At 32.7% G+C, this 21,369-nt stretch overlaps 1 protein-coding gene across 2 annotated transcripts in view; it reads left to right on the top strand.

Moving 5' to 3' along the window:
• Nucleotides 1-13,039: 13,039 nt before the first annotated feature.
• Nucleotides 13,040-21,369, top strand: part of LOC148876235 (Autophagy-related protein 13) — a 29,728-nt gene continuing 21,398 nt past the window's right edge. The window contains exons 1-3 of one of the 2 annotated variants that reach the window (XM_088948270.1): nt 13,040-13,321; nt 13,658-15,078; nt 15,176-15,360. In XM_088948270.1, the coding sequence (XP_088804396.1) occupies nt 13,672-15,078; nt 15,176-15,360 (1,592 nt within the window). In that variant the 5' untranslated portion in view covers nt 13,040-13,321; nt 13,658-13,671. Of the gene's footprint in view, nt 13,322-13,520; nt 15,079-15,175; nt 15,361-21,369 lie in introns of both variants that reach the window. The other variant, XM_088948259.1, reaches the window with a different exon arrangement.

Genomic DNA, 21,369 nt, shown 5'->3' with positions numbered 1-21,369 from the left:
CTTAAGATGAGGTCTCAAATGAGGTCACTCAAGAGAAGGAAAGCTAGAGAGCAAGAGTGGATAAGATGGCCTTACTTTGAAGCTGGGCACCCCCTTTATACTTGACCGTACCATGGAGTGGTTGGAGGCAGTTAGAGGTGGACATCCAGGATATCATCTGGCCAATGCCACATGGTGCCATCCGGAACCCTACCATATGCCCCTACATCAGATTTCATATAATTATTTTCAGCCTAAATCTTTTATACCACAATCTCAACTACACCTCACAATAGCCAAAATTTTCTTCACCTCAGATTTTCTTCTCCACAAATCTTTGCTATTACATTGGGATCTTAATTAGGGCGGCCCTAACAAGATCTAAATAAAAAACAAAAATATCAAAGAGAGAGAGAGAGAGAGAGAGAGAGAGAGAGAGAGAGAGAGATGAGAGAGTGATCAGTCCTAGTTGCAAAGAATGAAAACAAAGTGTGTGAAGAGGTTTATCAAGGGTGATTTGATTGAGTGAAGCTATCTACTCCATGAACATCTATTCCTCCAAAGCCATGAAATGAGGAACCCAAATCTAGAAAGATAGCATTCTAATAGTATAGATGGATATTATATTATATGTCTAATGTTGCTCCAAACTAAAAAGTGTTGAGCGTGGGAGGGCTTATTAGTGGCCTTTTCTCCATTATTATCATATAATAATAACTAGCGGGACTTCTATGATGCATGGGCTTTGTTAAGTCAAATCAATGTAAAAGTTGCCTATGACATTTCAAATTTTAGTGATTAAATTTTATTCAAAACAATTATATTAAAAATTTTTAGTTTAATTGATTAAAGATTAAATAATAAATTTAAAATGAAATTTAAATTAATGCATATATAAGTTTTGACGTTCATTAGTATTTTAAAATAATTAAAAGAACTATAACTATACTAAACCAATTTATAGTGAATGGAATTTTTAAGTTTGAATTTTGTTAATGATAATTTTTAATTAATAAATAATATTTTATTAGTGAGTTATAAATTAAATTTAAAATTTCATTTTATTAATAACCATATTAATTAAATTTATAATTTATTTTATTAAGTAGAAAATATCTTATTAATTTAATTTTACAAAATTACTTAAATTTTAACAATATTTAATAATTAATTTCAAAATTTTATAAAGGAAACATTCTAAATAAATTGTGAGTTATAATTAGATGGAAATTTAAATTATAATACCATGTTAATACAACTTAACATGTTTAATTAGTCTAATTAGTTTTGTTTGATTTAATATTTATTATGGTTCCTCACTTGTACCCGGTCTAGCTCCACTCCTAATTCCTAATGTGTAGTATAGAATATCTATATTATTAATTACAAAAGTGCAAATGAGGAGGTATTGGCTTTTGGAAATTTTCTTTACTGAAATACCCATCATCTTGAGTTTAGTTCATTTCCATTGAAAGGGTAGAAAATGTAATTAAAAGAATATCATTAAGTTGATTCAATTACCTCTCATTAAGTCTTACATTTAAGTCATAAAACAAGTCACATTCTCTCTCATTGAATCCAACATTTATACTTTTATTTATAATTAAATTCTATTAATAAATCCATACACACTAATTATTAATAGAATGAAATTTTATATTTTTAAAATAAACATAGAAATGAAATCATATTTTTCATCTAGGTCATGGGTAAGTAGTTCAACCATTTGGGTCAAATGGCTAATTTCATGATGTCATAAATAAATAATACAAATTTAGAAATATAAAAAGTACTTTTGTTTATCATCATTAAATTTCACTAATAAATTCATACACAATAATTATTAATAGAATGAAATTTTATATTTTTAACATAAACCTAGAAATGAAATCATATTTTCCATCTAGGTCATGGGTAAGTATTTCAACCATTTGGGTCAAATGGATAATTTCATGATGTCATAAATAAATAATACAAATTTAAAAATATAAAAATACAAAAATTATAGAAGAAAAAAAGAAATTTTGTAAAAAGATTGGACACGTTTCTATTATTATTATATGTTTGTCATATTAAAAAATAACTATGATAAAATAGACATAGTTTTATTCATATGGACATCAAATATACAACTTTAAACCAATTGGAAGTTAAACAATCTTCCTATAACTAGGTAACAAATATTAAATACACACACACACACACCACACACACACACACACACACACACACACACACACACATATATATATATATATATATATATATATATATATAGCAAAATGGTTTTTCATTCCAAGTGGTAGGTTAGTGGTTAATCTTTTCATGTCAAATGGATGTTATTATTAAATAATCAAATACATAAAATTCTAGAAAATGTAGAAATTTGTCGATAATTTTGGGCACATTCTATAATATTATATATTCATCATATAAAAAAGTGTGGTTAATGAGAATTATTTTCTTTAATGATAGAAATGGGATAAAAGTTAGGATAAAAAATAAAGAGAATTAATGTCTAAAACATGACCTGACTAACCATGTCAAATGGTTCAATAATTTAATTAGCTAGGTCATCGTAGGCGAGTGGTTTGGTTGGGATGCAAACAGATTAGATCAAATTTGAATTAGGGTATATTCAAATCTGATCTGATCCAAATATTTGATCGGATCTCATAAATATTGATTTGAATCCGAATCCAATAAAGATGTCAGATATTCGAATCTGATATGATCCGATTTAATTTTTTTTTAAAAAGTAATAAATTATTAAAAGAAAAAGAAAAATATAATAGTTGAAATAAAAAACAAAAAAATATAAGTATTTTTTCAACTATTTTCATCATATAAAAAGTTTGCAAAAGTTCAATATAAATACCATATTTATAAATAAATAATAAATTACATATAAATAATATATATATATATATATATGTGTGTGTGTGTGTGTGTATATTATATATATATATACTATAAATAATTGATTTGACCAAAATATTAAAAACCAATATTCAAACAATATATTGGAATTGCATTTCCTCTTGGTAAATAAGCAACTTTTAATCTCATAAGTTAAATAATAAAAAAATATAATATATTTTTTTATAAATTTTGTAAGAAAATTTGAACATACATTAATATTATATATTCTTCATACTAAACAAAAATTTGTTTGAAAAAATGAGAATTATTGTTAGTAAATATAGAAATGGCTAAAATACAAAGAAAAAAAAATAATGTCTTAATCATAGTCCATTTTCCTGGTTAAATAGGTTAAAGGTTCAACCAGTAAGGTCTTTTGGTTACTAATTATTATCATCATCATCATTTGATACTGACACGTGCAAAAATAAATGTGAAAATAAGAATTACTTTTATTGATGATGAAAATGTAATACATGATTTAAAATTAACCGAAAAAGAAAAATAGTTTTTCCATCCAAGTGTTGGGGCTAGTGGTTCAACTATTCATATCAAATGGATTAACACATGATGTTATTATAAAAATAAAATAAATAAAATTCTAGAAAATGTAGAAATTTATAGATAATTTTGGGTGCATTTTATATTATTATATATTCATCATATAAAAAAAAAGTGTGAGTAATGAGAACTATTTTCATTAATGATAGAAATGGGATAAAAATTATGATAAAAAATAAAGAGCATTAATGTCTAACGCATGACCCCACTAACTATGTCAAATGGTTCAATGATTTAATTAGCAAGGTCATCGTAGGCAAGTGGTTTGGTAGGGATATAAACAAATCAGATCGAATTTGAATCAGGGTATATTTGAATTCGATTCGATATGAAGATCTAATCAGATTTCATAAATATTGATTTGAATCTAAATTTGATCAAGATGTTGGATATCCGAATTTGATACTATCCAATTTAATTTAAAAAATAATAATAAATTATTAAAAGGAAAAAATATAATTGTTGAAATAAAAAAAAACAAAAAAATAAGTGTTTTTTCAACTATTTTCATCATATATGAAGTTTACAAAAATGCAATATAAATAACATATTTATAAATAAATAATAAATAGCATATATTATACATAAATGATATATATATATATATATATATATATATATATATATATATATATAATTGATTTAACCACAATATTAAAAACAAATATTCGGATAATATATTGGAATTGCATTTCCTCTTGGTAAATAAGTAATTTTTATTCTCATAAATTAAATAATATATATATATATATATATTTAAATTTTATAAAAAATTTGAACATGCATTAATATTATATATTCTTCATATTAAACAAAAATATGTTTGAAATTGTTGTTAGTAAAAATAGAAATGGTTAAAATACAAAGAAAACAAAAACGAATTAATGTCTTAATCATAGTCCATTTCCTGGTTAAATAGGTTAATGGTTCAACCAATATGGTCATTTGATTGCTAACTATTATCATCCTCATCATTTGATTGCTAACTATTATGGTTAATAGTTAATTGACTCATCAATGGTGCAACGCACGTCATTGACTCATTGTGGTTCGTTAATAGGATTTGTATACATTTTTGGACTAAAATACCCATTTTTTGAAATAGGATTTCTATCTATTATGAGGGCAGAAAATGCAATTTGAATACGATTGTTTGTTGCATTTAATTCCCTCTCATTAAATCCCATTTAAGGTATTAACCCTCATTCACCTTCATTTAACCATATATTTAAGGCATTTTTGTTTCTTTTAATTACTAAATTCCACTGATTAAATCCAAACATAAATAATTCTAATAACATAAAAACTTATGCTTTTGAAAATAACTTGGAAAAGTTGTATTTTTATCTAGGTGGTGGTAAGAAATTAAACAATTTTGGGTCAAATGGGCCAATTCATGTTGCGTTTTTGCCACAATCAAATTATAAAAAATTAAAACTTGATAAACTGCAAAAAATGGAAATTAAAGAAAAAATTGGGAACATCTTTAATATCATACATTCATCATATTAGACAAGAATAAGTATGATAAATAAGAAATATTTTTATTAATGATGGAAATGGAATATAAAATTTAAAACCATTTGAAAATAAAATTATTTTCTTATTCTCTCTCATTAAATCTCATATCTAAGGTATATTCTCTCATTAAATCCTATATTTAAGATATTTTTTTCATTGTTAAATTATATTAATTAAATCCACAATATTGATTTTAATAGTATAAAAATAAATATTTTAAAAAATATTTTGAAAACAAAACCATTTTCTTCCCTCCTAGTGACGGGTAAGCAATTAAATCATTTGGGTTAAATAGATTAAACAATAATGCTATAATTAAATAATAAAAATAAAATAAATAATATAGAAAAAAATTTAGCATATCTCTAATATTATATATTCATTATACTAAATAAAATTAAGTATGAAATGTAAGAAACATTTTTTTAATGATGAAAATGGAATTACAAATCTAAAATAAACTTTGAAATTAAATTAAATGATTTCATAGTTAAATAATAAAATTTTTAAAATAAAATTATAAAAAATAAAAAAAGTAAAGAAAAAAATAGAAGAAATTTTGGGTGCATATTTAATGTTATATATTTATAAAAAAATAAAATATTGGGTCCATATATAATATTATGCATTCATTATATTAAACAAAAATAAATATTATACATAATTTTATCAATGATGGAAATGCAATAATAAATGGTTTGTGTGGTGGGTTAGTGGTTTGGGTCTAATGGATTAACCAATGAGTTAATATAACAAATTTTAAAAAAAATAGAAAAGTAAACAGAATAAAAATTATCAAAATTATAAAAAATCTTGGATATATATCTATTATTATATATTAATTATATCAAATAAAAATTGTATGATAAACAAACATTATTTATATAATGTAGATGAAATATATAATTTAAAATTGATCTGAAAGTAAGGATATTTTCCTATCAATGATCAAACTTTTCAAATAAACTCATGATGATGTCATAATTGAATAATAAATATTTAAAAAAGATAGAACACAAAAAATAAAAAGTATACAATTTTGTCAAAAAAATTTGGGGACGTTTCTAATGTTATATTTATTCATCATATTAAATAAAAAATTATTAAAATAAAATTTATTTTTATTTTGAAAATGGACTACAAAATTAAATAACAACAACAACAAGAACAACAACAACAACAACAACAACAATAATAATAATAATAATAATAATAATAATAATAATAATAATAATAATTGTGATGACAATAATTTTCATTGTAGTTTAAAATTTTAACGTGCAATGCACGTCCACATTTACTAGTAAAAAAGAAAAGATAAAATGAAAAACTATAATATCTAAAATTTCTCTTTCAAGCTTCACAAAAAACAGTAGCTCACGTCAATAACCTGATTTGGAAAGTTTTATCTTCTCTTTTATTTGTCTTTTGATTCGAATATAATTGTTGATTTGCCCTATTCAAATTCAATAACGTGCAATGTTATAATTGCAAAACAAAAATAAATAAATAAATAAATAAAATATGGACATGATGGGAAGGATACGCTTACCATTCAATGCACGGTACATTGAGAAAACAAATTACAAATGTCTCTTTATGTCTCTCTTAGTCTCAAGAAGAACAATGTCATCATCTCAGTTATTAGTGTAAATCCAAGTAAGTTTTAAAACTTAACCTGAGAACCCACATCATATTTAACCTAATCCGACTGATTGAAATTAAAACGAGTCACATTTGAATCACTTTGATTGTCGTCTTTGCCCCCTTGACGAAATGGGTTCACAAAACCCAGTGTATTGCTGGAAGGAAAGCAAGAACAATACATACAAAGGAAAGCAAATGCCACCGACAATTCGTTATAGTAGAAGCGACCCATTTGGTCGCCTTAAGCTGTTTATAGCGCTAGTCATTCTAATCGTTGAAAAATATGTTATAAATAGTTGAAAATAAGTCGATGGTTAGAATACGTGCCTTTCAGAATGATCCAAGAGAGAGAGTAAGTGAGGGAAGAAGAAACTTTCGCCCCTTGCTTTATAGTGATTTTCCACCCAATCAATGACAGAAACACGTTAAAAAGTGATGTCCTTCTGACTTCATTTCTTGTTCAAAACAACGTCTTCCATCCCTGCCTTTTGTCTAAAACAATAATTAAAATTGGGTTTAGAACAAAGAGAAAAACTAATAGATTAAAACCGGGTTTAGAAGAGAAAAACTAATAGAATAAAATTGGGTTCCATTTTCATCCAATGAATGAGAGTAACCTTCATCCTGGTGGTCTCTTATCTTTAGAATAGTGAGAGAAAAAAAAAAAGAGTTCCAAAGCAACATAGCTTCCTACTTGAACATGATTAGGAGAGGCAAGGGACGTGATATAGCTGGTTTCCTACAATCATGATGCAGCATGGCTCTAGTCATTAGACGTGGCCAACAACAGAGAAATTTGATTCGTTAATTTTACATTAACATTGCTTTTAGAAAATTGAAAATTGAAAATTCAAAAAAAGAAAAAATTTCTAGACTTCGATCTATATATATAATTTAAATATTACTATTAATTCAAAATAATAATGATTTAACATATCACATGTATTTGTAATTGTAATCATTATTTAATTTTTAAAAATGATATTCATTTAAATTTATTATTAATAATATTATTTAATAATCAATTGTTATTAAAATATTATGAATAACATTATTAAAATTGATATTAATAATTATCAAATATTAATAAATAATAATATTATTGAAAATGGTATTAACCACTATAATTGTAATTAACATTATTATTATTTTTACATAAATTAAAATTATTATTAAACAAAGTATTATTATGTAATAATTATTAAACAAATAATAATAATAATAACTAAAATTATTATTATTAATCATGTATAACATGCATGGTACATTAACAACCGTGTATAACACCGTAAATAAAACAATTGGATTGGAAATGGGTCGATATCGACTTGTTACACAAGTATCGAAAATGGGTCAATGCCAACCCGTTTTCATTAATTTTTTTCACTAGTTAGTATAAAACAAGTTTTTTACTGCAAAAAATTTCTCATTTTTTGGGTTTCTTTTTAAAAGTTTTTACTTCCTAACCACACTTATAGTGTTTGTACCATACATTCAATTCAAAACACATGGAGAAAAAATATATTATTTACCTGGATTCCAGAGCAAAATCGACTATTCATACTTGATGTACTTACGTCCCTATTTGTTGTCCAAAATAACATCTTCCCGCCCCTGTTTTTTCTGCCTAAAACATATTAACTTCACCACTCTATGATGTATAGACAAAAAACAATAATTTTAAGAGCTTCACAACAAAGAATGAATAAAAATAGTTGGAGAATCTCTGACGTAAAGAAGAAAAAAGGAGAGATTTCAAACAATCTCCATTAGGAAAGCTTGACATGAAGAAGAAAAAATAGAGTAACTTTAAAACTAAAATTGTTTCAATTGGACACATTCTAGGAGAGGTTTCAGTAGTGATAAACCTCTTAGAATTGTGATTAAACATGGCTCTTGGAAAGCCATTGATGTGGCCAAGAACTATCAAATAAAGGAATTCCATTCATAGAGACCAAAAAATGTGGAATTAAAAAATAAAAAAAATTAAAAGAGAAAATTTCTTCACTTCTTTCTTTTAATATATACTAGTAAGCGTGCACATGCTTTGCACGTAGTAATTCTAGATGATGATAATTATAGTAATAATGTATCTAATTTTTTATAAACTTTACGTATTTTTTATTTTTTGTTTTTATATTTTTTGTTTTATTTTATTAATAGGATGTGGATTGAAAATCCAAATCTGATTGCATATACACCTCATCCAAATATGTGATAATCAGATCGAGTTGTGAAGTTTTAAGTATCATTGATAGGCATACTTTCTTGGCTTGATTCTTCTTTTTGTAATATTTAATATTTTTGGTGTATCTTTTCTTTGTTCATTTATCAAAAGTTGCAAGATTTAAATAGAGGGAATTGAATGAGGGTGAAAAGTAGTAGTTCAATTTATAATTTAAACCACATAATTAAATAAAGACTAAATTCAAAAATGAGTATTTTAGTCAAAAGAAAGTTTCACAATCTTATTCATATTTTTAATAGCGATGTAAATATAGAATTATAGATGTATTTAATTTTTTCTATAATTTTTTTTGTATTTTTGTGTATAAAAATATATAATATTATAATGTGCCTAAATGTCTTTTTTTTTCAAAATTTATGTATTTTTATATTTTATTAACTTTTATTATTTATTTATGACATTAAATGTTAACATGTTTGACCCAAAATTTGTACTATTGATCTTTGCCAAATAGTAAAATAATTTCATTTTTGGTTAGATCTAAATTATGTATTTCATTTTCATTACTAATAAAAATAATTCTTGTTTATTATACTTATTTTTTAATTTGATTAGTAAAATATCATAAGTGTGTCTAATTGTTCCTATATTTTTGTAAGTTTTTATATTTATTTCTCTTTTAAAAATTTATTAACTAACTATGACTTTGTAAGTTGATGAATTTGATTTGGATGGTTGAATTGCTTAACCACCAGTTGGAATAAACATTATTTTGTTTTTAAGTCAATTTTAAAATATATGGGTTTATATTGTTAAAAATATTAACATGGATCTAATTTAATGAGAGAAAATGGGAGTTAATAATTTAAGTATAAGACTTAATGAGAGGGAATTAAATGAGGTGTGAAATAATAATTGAAGTTACATTTTCAACCTTACCATTAGAGATGGATTAAAGGCACAATTCATGGCCAATTAATCAAGGTTCAAATTATTGCAATGTATTAGTGCCTATATAGCCCCATTGATTTTTGAATTCATTAAAACATCAAATACATGGATTTAGAGGGAGTCTTTATTTTTAAACATTAGAAGCCCTCCTAAAATGTTTATTATGAAAAACTCAGGCTGTAAAAAGAAAAAGAAAAAGAAAAGAAAAGAAAAGAAAAGAGTTATCCTATCAATATTTTAAACCTTATTTCTACCAATTACCCAAAATTAGAAATAGATTTTCTGAGCTCTGACTTACATCTTTATGACACTTTTAATCAGATATGGATGGGATTGTTGGCTTGATACTCAAGTAGATCATCCATCCAATAAGTGCTTTGAAATAAGTTGATCATCTCAATAAGTAAAACCCATATACATGATTTGAGCAATCATCTAAAGGGTCCTATCCTGAGGGGAAATCACAAAAGTTTGTATAAAAGATATGAATTTGCCTTTTCTAAGAGATACATGTATTATCAAATATTACTTTTTATAGTACATTATATGAATATGATGCACATGCCATACTATTGAACTGTAGTTCATTGTAACTAACCTAATTTATGTTCTGTTGTATCATCCATTAAAATAGTGGGCTCAGTGCTTTTTGTCCTGAACTGTCCAAACCAAGGTCGTCATTGTTCCATTAGATAACCCTTTAGGTCCTATTTATGATCAACTCTCTCTTGTGCCCACTACCCACTAATAGTATATTCTATGGCTTTCTCTACTCTAGGGTGGAGGTTGACTGTCTAGTCCAATGTAGTAGAGGGTTACCTATTTGCCTGATGTTGTCAATTTATGGGCATACATGGCTTGCCAACATGTCGTTTTCAATTTTGTTTGTGCCATGTTGTCTTTGATAAGGCTAATGTGGGCCAGTTCGAGTGGCAATTCTAGGAGAGGATGTCTTTAAGTGGTGTTGTATTACTGTTGCGTTTTGGGTTAATCAATACAATTTTTTGAGAGAGATTTTTTTTATTTGAAAATGTTGAATTGTACGATACAAATTATTATTCTACCTAAAATGTCAAATTTGATGATTCTCATACATGTATTTTTTAGTTGAAATGGCACTCATAAATGATGTGATAATACATATTTCTCATAAATTTGTATTGATCCAAAATGCAATGCAACTTTATGGTACCAAACACCCCGAGAACCCTTTTACCCTAGAACCGTTATTTCCCCCAAAATTGTTGATTTAGTCAGTAAACTGTTGATCCATGCGGTCAAATCGTTCAACAGTTTGGCCAATTTTTATTTATTTATTTTTGTCAAAATGGGTCTTCTGTCCAATTCGAACGGTCAGACCAACCGAACCCCTTACCAGTTCATTGTCCAGATCAGTTTTAAAAACCTTGGTAAAAACTACGCTTGACTATGCAGTTTTTGCATTGTTTCCGCTGAAACCAAAGTGGTGCATTTTAAAAGTAGAATTGGCACATTCACATTATTTCCGCTGAAACCATGCTGTTACATAGCTCTCAAATGCATGGCTGCTTAAAGGAAGCTAAAAAAATTGGCACATTCACATAACATGAGGTGTAGTGCTGTGTTGCAGCTTCCACCATAAACAGGTCATGCCAAACATGGTTTTTTTTTTTTTTTTTAACAGTTGAGGTCTAAATTCTGATGTAGCACAAATGTGGTAACGCTCAAACCTCAAATGGCAACATAAGGAAGCTATACTAAACATACCCTCAGGCTATGCCAAACATTGGTGTTGTTTCTTTTCTTTTCTTTTTCTTTTTCTTAGTTGATTCAACTTTTATGCTCAAAATCATGTTTTAGTGCATAGGGGTTGGGGGGGGGGGTGTCACTCCATATAACACACATTTTTTTGTATTAACTTCTCCTTCACCCCTTTTTTCCCAAAGTACTGGTTGTGGGATTTAATTTCATGTCACTGCTGGAACAAATCAGCTAACACACTAATGAGCCAGCCCTCATTGGGTCACAGAGCACACTCCTTAGGCGCTCCACATGCATATCTCAGTAAGGGTGTCAATGGACTGGTTTTGGATTAGACTCCGTCTAAATCAAAACTCATTTGGACGGAGCAATAAGACATTGAATTTGGATGGACTGGATGAATCAATATGACATATTGGATTGGACCTAGTCCATCCATAATGAATTTATACTGGATTGAGCCAATATTTGGTCCATTGATAGAAGATAAGAACATAGGTGTCAATGGACCAGGTTTGAGTTGAAACCAATCTAAATTAACAGGAATTTGAACAGATTGGGCAGTATCTGGACCAGTCCAAAGTAGTCCAAAGCACTCATTGGACTGGATTAGACCAGATCTATTTGTAATGGACTCACTTTGGACTTGACCAGATTGGACCAAATCCAATCCAATTGACACCCCTATATCTCAGCATGCATTGGAAACATCTCCCATACTTGTCAATGGGTGATGTTCCCAATACATGGTTGGGATGTGCTGTGAGTCATGTTCTGAGGCGCCCGTGCGAATTCCAAAGGGGGTATTCAAACAAATGTCAAAATGTTATGCTCACTTGTTCTATATGGCACCCATCAGTCTCTCTCTCTCTCTCTCACTCTCTCTTATTTCTAGTATAAATGCCATTGGCTGAAAAGCTAATGGTACCAAATCACTAGGTAATTTGGGTGATGTTGGTAATCTTGGGAATAAAAGGCAAATGGTTTTCCTAACTTTTGGCGATGAGATATACAGGACACAAGAGCTTGAGCTTGGATCTTCTACCCCGGAAAGATGCTACTCACAAGTAGCCACAATATATTACAGCCACACGTTGGGAACATCCCTACAGGTACTCACAAGACATTGCAGCCACACATGGGGAACATTTCTACATGAATGACAATTAAATGAGGCATCAGTAGGGATCTGCTACACACAAGTCGCTACAGTAGCACATTGGGAAATGTTTATCAAACTATAAACACAAGTCGCTACAGTAGGGATCTGCTACACACATGTTTATCAAACTATAAACATATAATAATATTAAAAAATAATAAGAGAAGTTTTTCTTAGTTGTTAAATTCTAATTGTAACAAATTTTTTAATAAATACTTTAGATTCCATTCAGAAAATATTGGAAAGAGATTTTGTTGCTATTTCCTAATGATGAACACCATCCTAGTTTTTGGGCCTGGGTTGGGCCTCGTACTAAAAGCCCATTAACGGCCCTTATGTTCAGCTTCAACGGGAAGCAATCTGGTGTCTCCACTTCTGTGGCAGATGTCCACTCTACGGCTCTACCTCGTTCAATGATTTGTCTTCTCTCTCTCTCTCCCTGCGGTTGACGGGGAAGTTACGCAGAGTTCGGGACATAAATCTGTATCCTCAGTGCTTCAGTCCTGTTTCATCTGCTCACAGAGCCTCAGACCCAGATCCACCCAGAAACCAGGGTCCTTAAAGTTTCAACGAGAAAAAAACAACTGAAAATCCTCCTGTTAAAAACGGGTTTCCTTCCTAATTCCAACTATAGCAACAACAGCAGAACAGTGAGTGTTGCTTTTTCGAATTTCAATCTCTTTCCGATTTTTGATTAATTTCTGATCTTCTCATCTGTTGATCACTGAAAATTTAGTATCGATCCCTTGAGCTTCGCATGTTCCGATTCTCTCTGCAGTTCGAATCCTTCTATCTTTGATTCTGTTGTTCGAAATTTGTGATTTTTTTTTTTTGTTTTTTAATCTCTAGGGTTATTCTCTGAAGAGGTTTTGAATGCTTTATTGCTGGAAGAATCAATTTTAAATTGGATTTTGAAATTTTCGATTTCTCTCCCTCTGGAAATAGTATTGAACATTGAGTTAACATCGATGAAATTGTTTGTTTAGAGAGGGAGAGAGTTATGGCTTCTTCTCAGAGCAATATTCACTCCGAATCAGCAAAAATTGAGCAGATAATTACTGAGTTTTTTACAAAGAGTTTGCACATAATACTAGAGTCCAGGTCTCCATGTGTTTCCTCGCGGAATTACAGTGGAGAGCAGACTCTTTCGTCTCCATCATCGTCCTCGTCTTCGTCTTCGAGTGTCAAGCCTAGAGATAAATGGTTCAACTTAGCACTTCGGGTCTGTCCATCTGCTTTAGAGAACATTGACCTCTGGCGTCAGAGCAATCAGGAACCGATGGTGGTTGATGTGATTCTCATCCAGAGACCGACGGACTTGGATCCTGTTCGGTGTTCTCCGAGGAGAGGCCTTGCGAGGAACTACTCTTTGAAAGAGAGGTTTAGGAATTGTTGGAATCCTGGGCAGGAAGAATATCCTTCGGAAGTGAAAAGAGAAAAGATTATAGAGAGGTGGATTGTGCAGTATGAGAGCCGGAAGAGTAGGGACTCAAGTTCAGGGGGTAAGAGGACGGGCAGTACTAGTTCCCACTCATTGTATAAGAAATCCATTATATTGTTAAGGTCTTTGTATGTGACTGTGAGGCTATTACCTGCATACAAGCTCTTCAGAGACCTCAATTCGTCGGGGCAAATTCACACATTTAACCTTGATCATAGAGTCTGTTCCTTTGTTGAGCCTTTCACTCGTAGAGAGGAGGCAGAGATGCAGCAATTTGGGTTCATGCCCATCGATACTAATGGGGGCAGGCTTTCCCTTTCTGTGTTGTATCATCCAAAACTGTCAGATGTGAACTTGGAATCTTCAACCCCAATATCCACACAGCTCATACCAGATTATGTGGGGAGCCCAACGACAGATCCTCTTAAAAGATTTCCTTCTCTTCCTGTGACAACTCATGTTTCACCTTCTTCTGCCCCATTTTGTAGGCGACACAGCTGGAGTTATGACCTTTATGGAGCCTCTGCACCTTCAGCATCTCCTTCACCCTCACCAACATACTCAGATTCCCGTGGTTTCCCTTCTAATATGACTTCCAATCGCCTCCCGCCTACATGCTCACCCCATCACCCCCCTGAAACTCCACTCTCAAGCAATGCTTCTTTGGCTCATAACAAAAATACAAGTTTTGATGAGTATTGGCCATCACCTACATTCTCTCCCTCTCCTTCCCCATCTCCGCCAACCCATGTACCTGGTGGTCATCTGTCGAAGGCTCTTTTACGTTCTGAAAGTGCTCCAGTCAGCATATCTGCAGCTAAGCTTGGTGGAAGCCCAGGATTACTCACCAGTCATATGCTGCCTCCATCGCCTTCCCTAAAAGGCACACGACCTGGTTTGCAGATTGATAATGTTAGAGCTCCAGTGAGGCCAGCAGATGTTCAGACCTGCATAACAGCTCAGAAGGTACTATATTGGTAATTTGTCTTGTTGCACTTGTCATATCATTCTTCCATCGCATCTGCAAGGCACCAGTTTGTACATTGATTTGTTCTTTTTCTAGATACTCTATGCTGGGAGGGATGAGGTTGGAAATCTTTCTGGAGCAAAAATATCATCTAATAGTTCACCAAGGATTTCATTTTCAAGGAGCTCTAGCAGGTTGTCTTTCCAGGATGAGTTTGATGGTTCTGATTTTGCCTGCCCATTTGCTGTCGATGATGATGATCTAATGGATCTTCATACCAGGTAAAGCATTGAATAATTACTGATTGGTTTCCCTTACAACATCACTTATTTCTTTTATGTTCCATAGACCTTTATTAACAACCACACCAATACGAATTCATTAATGAAACAAAAGTTAAATGCAAAGGTAAAATTATAGAAATTCCACCAATAGTGATTGCACTAGCAGATGCACTTGCAAGAGAAGGGGTAGGTAGGTATGATCTTGTATTGGTCTCTGGGATTATGTTGTCAAATTGATGGCACAGTAATTGTGGCGTAGGGAATTTTCTACAATTGTGTTGTCCTTTTCATACAAAAGCAAACATGCTTCAATGATAAACACCCAATATAATCACCCTTGAGCACGATTTAGGGCCCATTTGATTTGTCGGAATAGGGGTCTGGAATCGGAATCAGAATGGGCCATTCCAATTCCAACTGTTTGGTTGGGAGGAATCAGAATCTCATTCCCATTCCTAGTGGATTGGCATTCCCCCATTTGAGGGAATGGCCATTTCCTCCCCCTCCCTTGGGAATGAAATCCCATTCCAGCTGATTCCAATTCTCATTCTGATTCCTATCTGAACCAAACAGACTTATGGGAATAGACCATTCCAATTTCGATTCTGAAGGATTTTGATTCTGATTCCGGTTCTGACTGTGAACCAAATGGTCCCTTAGAAAACCAGAATGTGCCAATAATTCCCCACCCCTCTACAACTAGCTCCTCCCTAAGCTGCACCTTACAAGCATATTCAATCATTGTGCTGCCTTCTTTTGTATAGTACTGATCCCCAATATTAGTCATTCTAATAGTTGGAATGTCTTCGTTAATTAGTAAAAGATATTTCTGATTGTGTTAAAGATAAAAAACTAATGATGGTTACTGATAATTCCTTGCCTGGCTAAACAATTCTCCATCCTGATAGCATTAGCAATTCCCAAAACACAAAGGACAAGGTGGACAACATTAGCAATTTTTTTTTTGTTGCTTTTAGGAGAGGTAACAGCTCGCACCTCTCCATGGGCATCCTGTAATGATCTAACCTCTTGCTCTTTTCATTATTCATTTATCAAAAGAAAGGTGGACAACATTAAAAAAAAGGCTATGACTCAGTAATGTGGTGTCCATGTGTGCTAGAATGCAATGACACTTGATTTGCAGGGTCCAAGGACTGGAAGAGAATCACCTTGCAATTGTTGTACTTGTACCTTGTTGAAGATGTTTAACCTGTCTTACCCAGTTGGACTGGAGTAACCCTTTGATATAATTTTTCTTTTTTTTGATGGAGGACAATGAATCTGTGGCACAACACTGATAGTTGGTGTGGAGGTTTGATACCAAATCGATGGACCGTGTACTGAAATCTAAAACCTAGCTAATAATGTAAATATGAAGAAGAAAGGGAACAATATAAAGGGGGACTTAATTGGATACAGGATGGTTATTTAAGAGCTGGTTTATGGCCTGTAGGGCTATAAGGAAATCAGTTCAAGAAAGGAGAACTTTGGTGAAGATTGAGATGGTTGATAGAGGCTCTATAGATGGCGCTCTTAAGGTAGAGAAGAAGGGCTAGATGAAGAAATAAGTTGGATATTCTTATACTAATGATGCTGAATTGATATTTCGGCAACAAGAAGTAGACAATAGCTTTCTTTATTAGAGTGGATAGAATCAAAAGATGAGAGATTTAAAAAGATCAGAAGAAAGTATCAATTAAAAAGAAAAAATAGAGAAAAGAAATTTAGAGAAGAAAGGATACAATGCCCACAGATATCCTATTTCTTTGCATTCTTTGTAATGCTGGAAAAGAGAAACTAGAAAACTTGATGCCTATAATGAAAAGGTTTGAGAATAGTGACAGATCTTCATCTAAATTTATTTAAGACTGAAGTGATGGTTGTGAGGGGGATTCTTTTTTCCTTTTTTTTTTGGTAAACTGGGCCATTTTTGGCTGTGGAGAATCTAATTCAATGCTGCAGACTTTGGTTGTAAGGTAGGAAAGCTGCTAGGCACATATTTGGGAATGCCTTTTGGTGCCAAATGTACAAGTAAGGCCATTTGGAACCAATTTTGGAACAAAAGGAAAAGTGGTTGGCATCATGGAAATCCAAATACCTCTCAAAAGGAGGCAAAGTAACACTAGTGAAGGATGCTCTTTCCTCTCTTCATGTGTACTTCCTGTCTCTATTCCCTATCCCAGCATCAATGACCGATGAAAATGAAAAAAAGAGATTTTTTATGGAGGGGGTGGAAAGATGAAGGGAAATATCATTTAGTAAATTGGAGGAAGGCATGTAATCCTAAGGGGAATTGAGGCTTGGGATTAGGTGAGGGAAGTAGATGTTACTATGTTGATAAATGGTTTTGGAGGTTCAATGAGCAACAAGACAGTCATTGGAGGAGGACTTTTGCAGCAAAGTATGGGTGTAGAAATTCGGAGTGGGATCCAGGTGAGGTCAGAAGACCTTATCACTATGGGGTCTTGAAGGAAGTGGACAAAGCTTAAAACAGCCATAGTAAGGGCGTGAAGTTTGAAGTGGGAAATGGTCAGAAAATCAGGTTCTGGAGAGATTGTTGGTGTGAAGACAGACCTCTAAAGGATCTATTTCCTGCCCTGTTTGAACTAGCTGCTGATAAGTGTGTGGCTGAGTGTTACCAAGTTCAAAATGGCATGCTAGCATGGGATGATGGGACCCTATTTTTAGGAGAAACCTGAATGATTGGGAGGTGGCCCCAATGGTGGATCTGCTACAGAAACTCTAGAACACACAGGTGGTAATAAACAGAGAAGATAAGAAAATTTGGGCCTGGGAAAATTCTGGCCAATTCTCTGTGAGATCCTTCTAAAGTAGGCTAACCAGACAGATGGAGTGTGAGTTTTCCAGTAATAGAGTATGGTGCACAGCTGTGCCATCTTAAGCAGCCTTCTCTTGTCTGGTGACTGGTCAGCCACTCTGGACAGAATCTTGACTAGAGAAAATCTGGTCCAAAGAGGTATGCAGATCCCAACATAAATTGTGCTCTATGCAATAAAACCCTAGAGACTGCCAACCACTTGCTGCTACATTGCAAGTTTTCCTACAGTATTTGGACAAAAATAACAAAACCTTTTACAGTTAGGAGTTGTTTCCCTGCCTCAATTGCAGAGTTATTAAGAGGGTGGTACTTGGAAAGGTTGAGTAAGCAAGGGAAAGTAGCATGGAGATGTTAACCGCAGCAGTATTTTGGTGTTTGAGGAAAGAAAGAAGGATTTTTGAAAATGAAGATTTTTTTTTTCTTTTTTTTTTTTTATAAATGAAGAATTTATTAGAGAAAGAAATTAGAAGCAACTTTTACAGAAGACATTTGGAGAGGCACGAGCTGTGACCTTTCCAACCTTTCAAACACTAGAGAAAAAAGATTACAGCTGAGCCCAATACAAATGTTCCCTCATTGCCCCTTGCTTGGATAAACAGTTAGCCATAGCATTAGCAGATCTCCCTACCCATTGTATTCTAACATACAAGTATCTCGTCAAGCATTTAAATCTTTTAAGTTCATTTCTGAAGCACCAAACTATAGTGTCCGGATTCTGTAACCACCCCACGACCACCTTAGAATCACCTTCTATTAGAAGCTGCTCCACTCCTATCTGTACAACAAACTGTACCCCTTGTAGTGCAGCTAATAGTTCTGCCCTCGTGGAGTCCCCTCACCTAAAGGACCTGAAAAAAGAAGAGCCACAGAACCACTTCCATTCCTTATAACCCCTCCCATCCTAGAAGGGCCTGGGTTGCCCAGGCTACTCCCATCAAAATTTAATTTCAGGAAGCTTTCAGGTGGGGGTACCGCCTCCCACTTCACCAAATGATCCTTCTTACTTTCCCCCAGTTCCCAAAGGCATTCCCTCATCAACTTTTCTAGCTTCTTAGCTTCTCTAGAAGGAATCCTAAAGACTGACAAGAAATAAGTTGGTAGGTTAGACAGGGCGGCTCTAATTAGGGTAATCATACCCCCCAAAGAGATATAATTCTTTTTCCAAGAAGCTAATCTCTTCTTAAACTTCTCCAAAACCGGGCACCAAGAACCGCTCTCCCTAGGGTTTGCCCCTAAAGGAAGTCCTAGGTAGGTCATGGGCCAAGTGGCTACAAAACACTCTAAGCGCCTTGCAATCGCCTCCACCTCTCTATTATCCAAATTATCCCTGCCACACTGCTCTTTTCAAGGTTGACTCTCATATTGGACATACTTTCAAACCTTTGCACCAACATCTTTAGATTCCTTAACTTCTCCAGGTCCTCTCCTTCACCAAAGACTAAAATATCACCTATAAATTGAAGATGGGTAACTGACACTCCAGACCCGCCTACTTTCCAGCCATTTATTAAATTCTCCCTATCAGCCTTTGAGATCATTCTACTTAGCACATCAGCTAACAAGGTGAAAAGGAAGGGCGAGAGAGGGCCTCCTTGCCTTAGCCTCCTACATGCTGGGAAAAAATCCTTTACCACTCCATTAATCAAGATAGAGAAGTGACTAGATATCACACAGCCAAAAATCCACTGACACCACCTTTCTCCAAAACCACACTTCCTCAAAACTTGTAAAAGGAATTGCCAATCCACCAAATCATAGGCCTTTTCCAGATCAAGCTTGCAAACAAATCCCTTCTTTTTGGATCTTCTCATTTCTCCCAAGCATTCATTAGCTACTAAGATTTGGTCTGTAATTTGCCTCTCTTGTACGAAAGCCCCTTGGTATTTGCTGATTAGGGAAGGAAGAACCTCTTTAGTCCTCAATGACAACACCTTAGCTAAGTTTTTGTAGATACTAGTAACCAGGCTTTTTGGTCTAAAATCCTTTGGGAGGATAGCATCAATCTTCTTAGGGACTAAGGCCAAGAAAGTAGCATTGACTCCTAGGCTTACTAGATGATTGTCTGCAAACTCCCTAAACACCTCACAAAGATCTTCTTTCAAAATCTCCCAGCAATCTTGATAAAAGGCCATTGTAAAACCATTTGGGCTTGGAGCCTTAGACCTATCCATCAAAAACACCACCCTTCGAATCTCATCTTCTTCAAAGCTTCTTTCCAGCTAGCAAGCTTTTTCATTGCCTAAACTTGGCCAATCCAATCCTTCTAAGGGTAGCCTCTCATCCAAAGGTCTTCCATACGGATTTTTGAAGTGATTGACAAAGGTTCTAGCTATTTCCTCTTGGTTTGCAATTACCTCCCCTTCTACTTCTAATTTGGCTATAAAATTTCTCCTTTGATGTCCACTTGCCAAATCATGGAAAAATCTGGTATTTCCATCTCTTTCCTTAATCCATTGATGCCTTGATTTTTGTCGCCAACAAATCTCTTCCCTAAGCAGAACATCTTCTAAGTCTTTCAACTATCTTCTCTTCTCTCTATCTTGTTCAATCAAAATCCCTAGGGACTCCTTTTCATCCAAGGCCTCAACTTGAGTGATAGTATTCAACTTTTGTTCCTCTGGTCTACCAAACTGATCCCTATTCCACTCTTTCAGTTTGAATCTTGACCTTCACAGCTTCTTATGGAATTTCACTCCCTTCCACCTTACCCCACTTAGCTCCTCACCCCACCATTCTTTCACTTTAGCCTTAAACTCTAGATGTGTTTAACCACATATTTTCAAATCTGAAGGGTCTAGGGCCATTGCTAAAGGATTCTACACCTATCTTAATTGGCCAATGGTCAGAAGTGACTCTAGGCAGAGCTCTAGGGACCAAATTACCCCAATAGTTTCCTCAATCTAGGTTGAAGAGGAACCTATCCAATTTTCAACTCAAAGGGTTTTCCTAGAGGTTAGACCAAGTGAACTTGTGTTGCAACAGTGGGATCTCCTTCAGTTCACTCTCATCTATAAACTTATTAAATTTTCTCATACTTGTTGTGATTGAAAATGAAGTTGCTACTGAAAAAGTAGTAATAAGCAGAATTATTTGGAAGATGATCTATTGGCTGGCGAGTCATTGGATGTTTAGAGGAAAGAGCACAAATACGGGTTTTTTTTTTTTAT

Source organism: Nelumbo lutea, chromosome 1 (genome assembly GCF_056320005.1).
Source record: "Nelumbo lutea isolate HS-2025 chromosome 1, American lotus-T2T, whole genome shotgun sequence".
Taxonomy (NCBI): Eukaryota; Viridiplantae; Streptophyta; class Magnoliopsida; order Proteales; family Nelumbonaceae; genus Nelumbo; species Nelumbo lutea.
The sequence above is the reverse complement of the archived record's forward strand: the minus strand, read 5'-3'. Positions and strand labels throughout refer to the sequence as shown.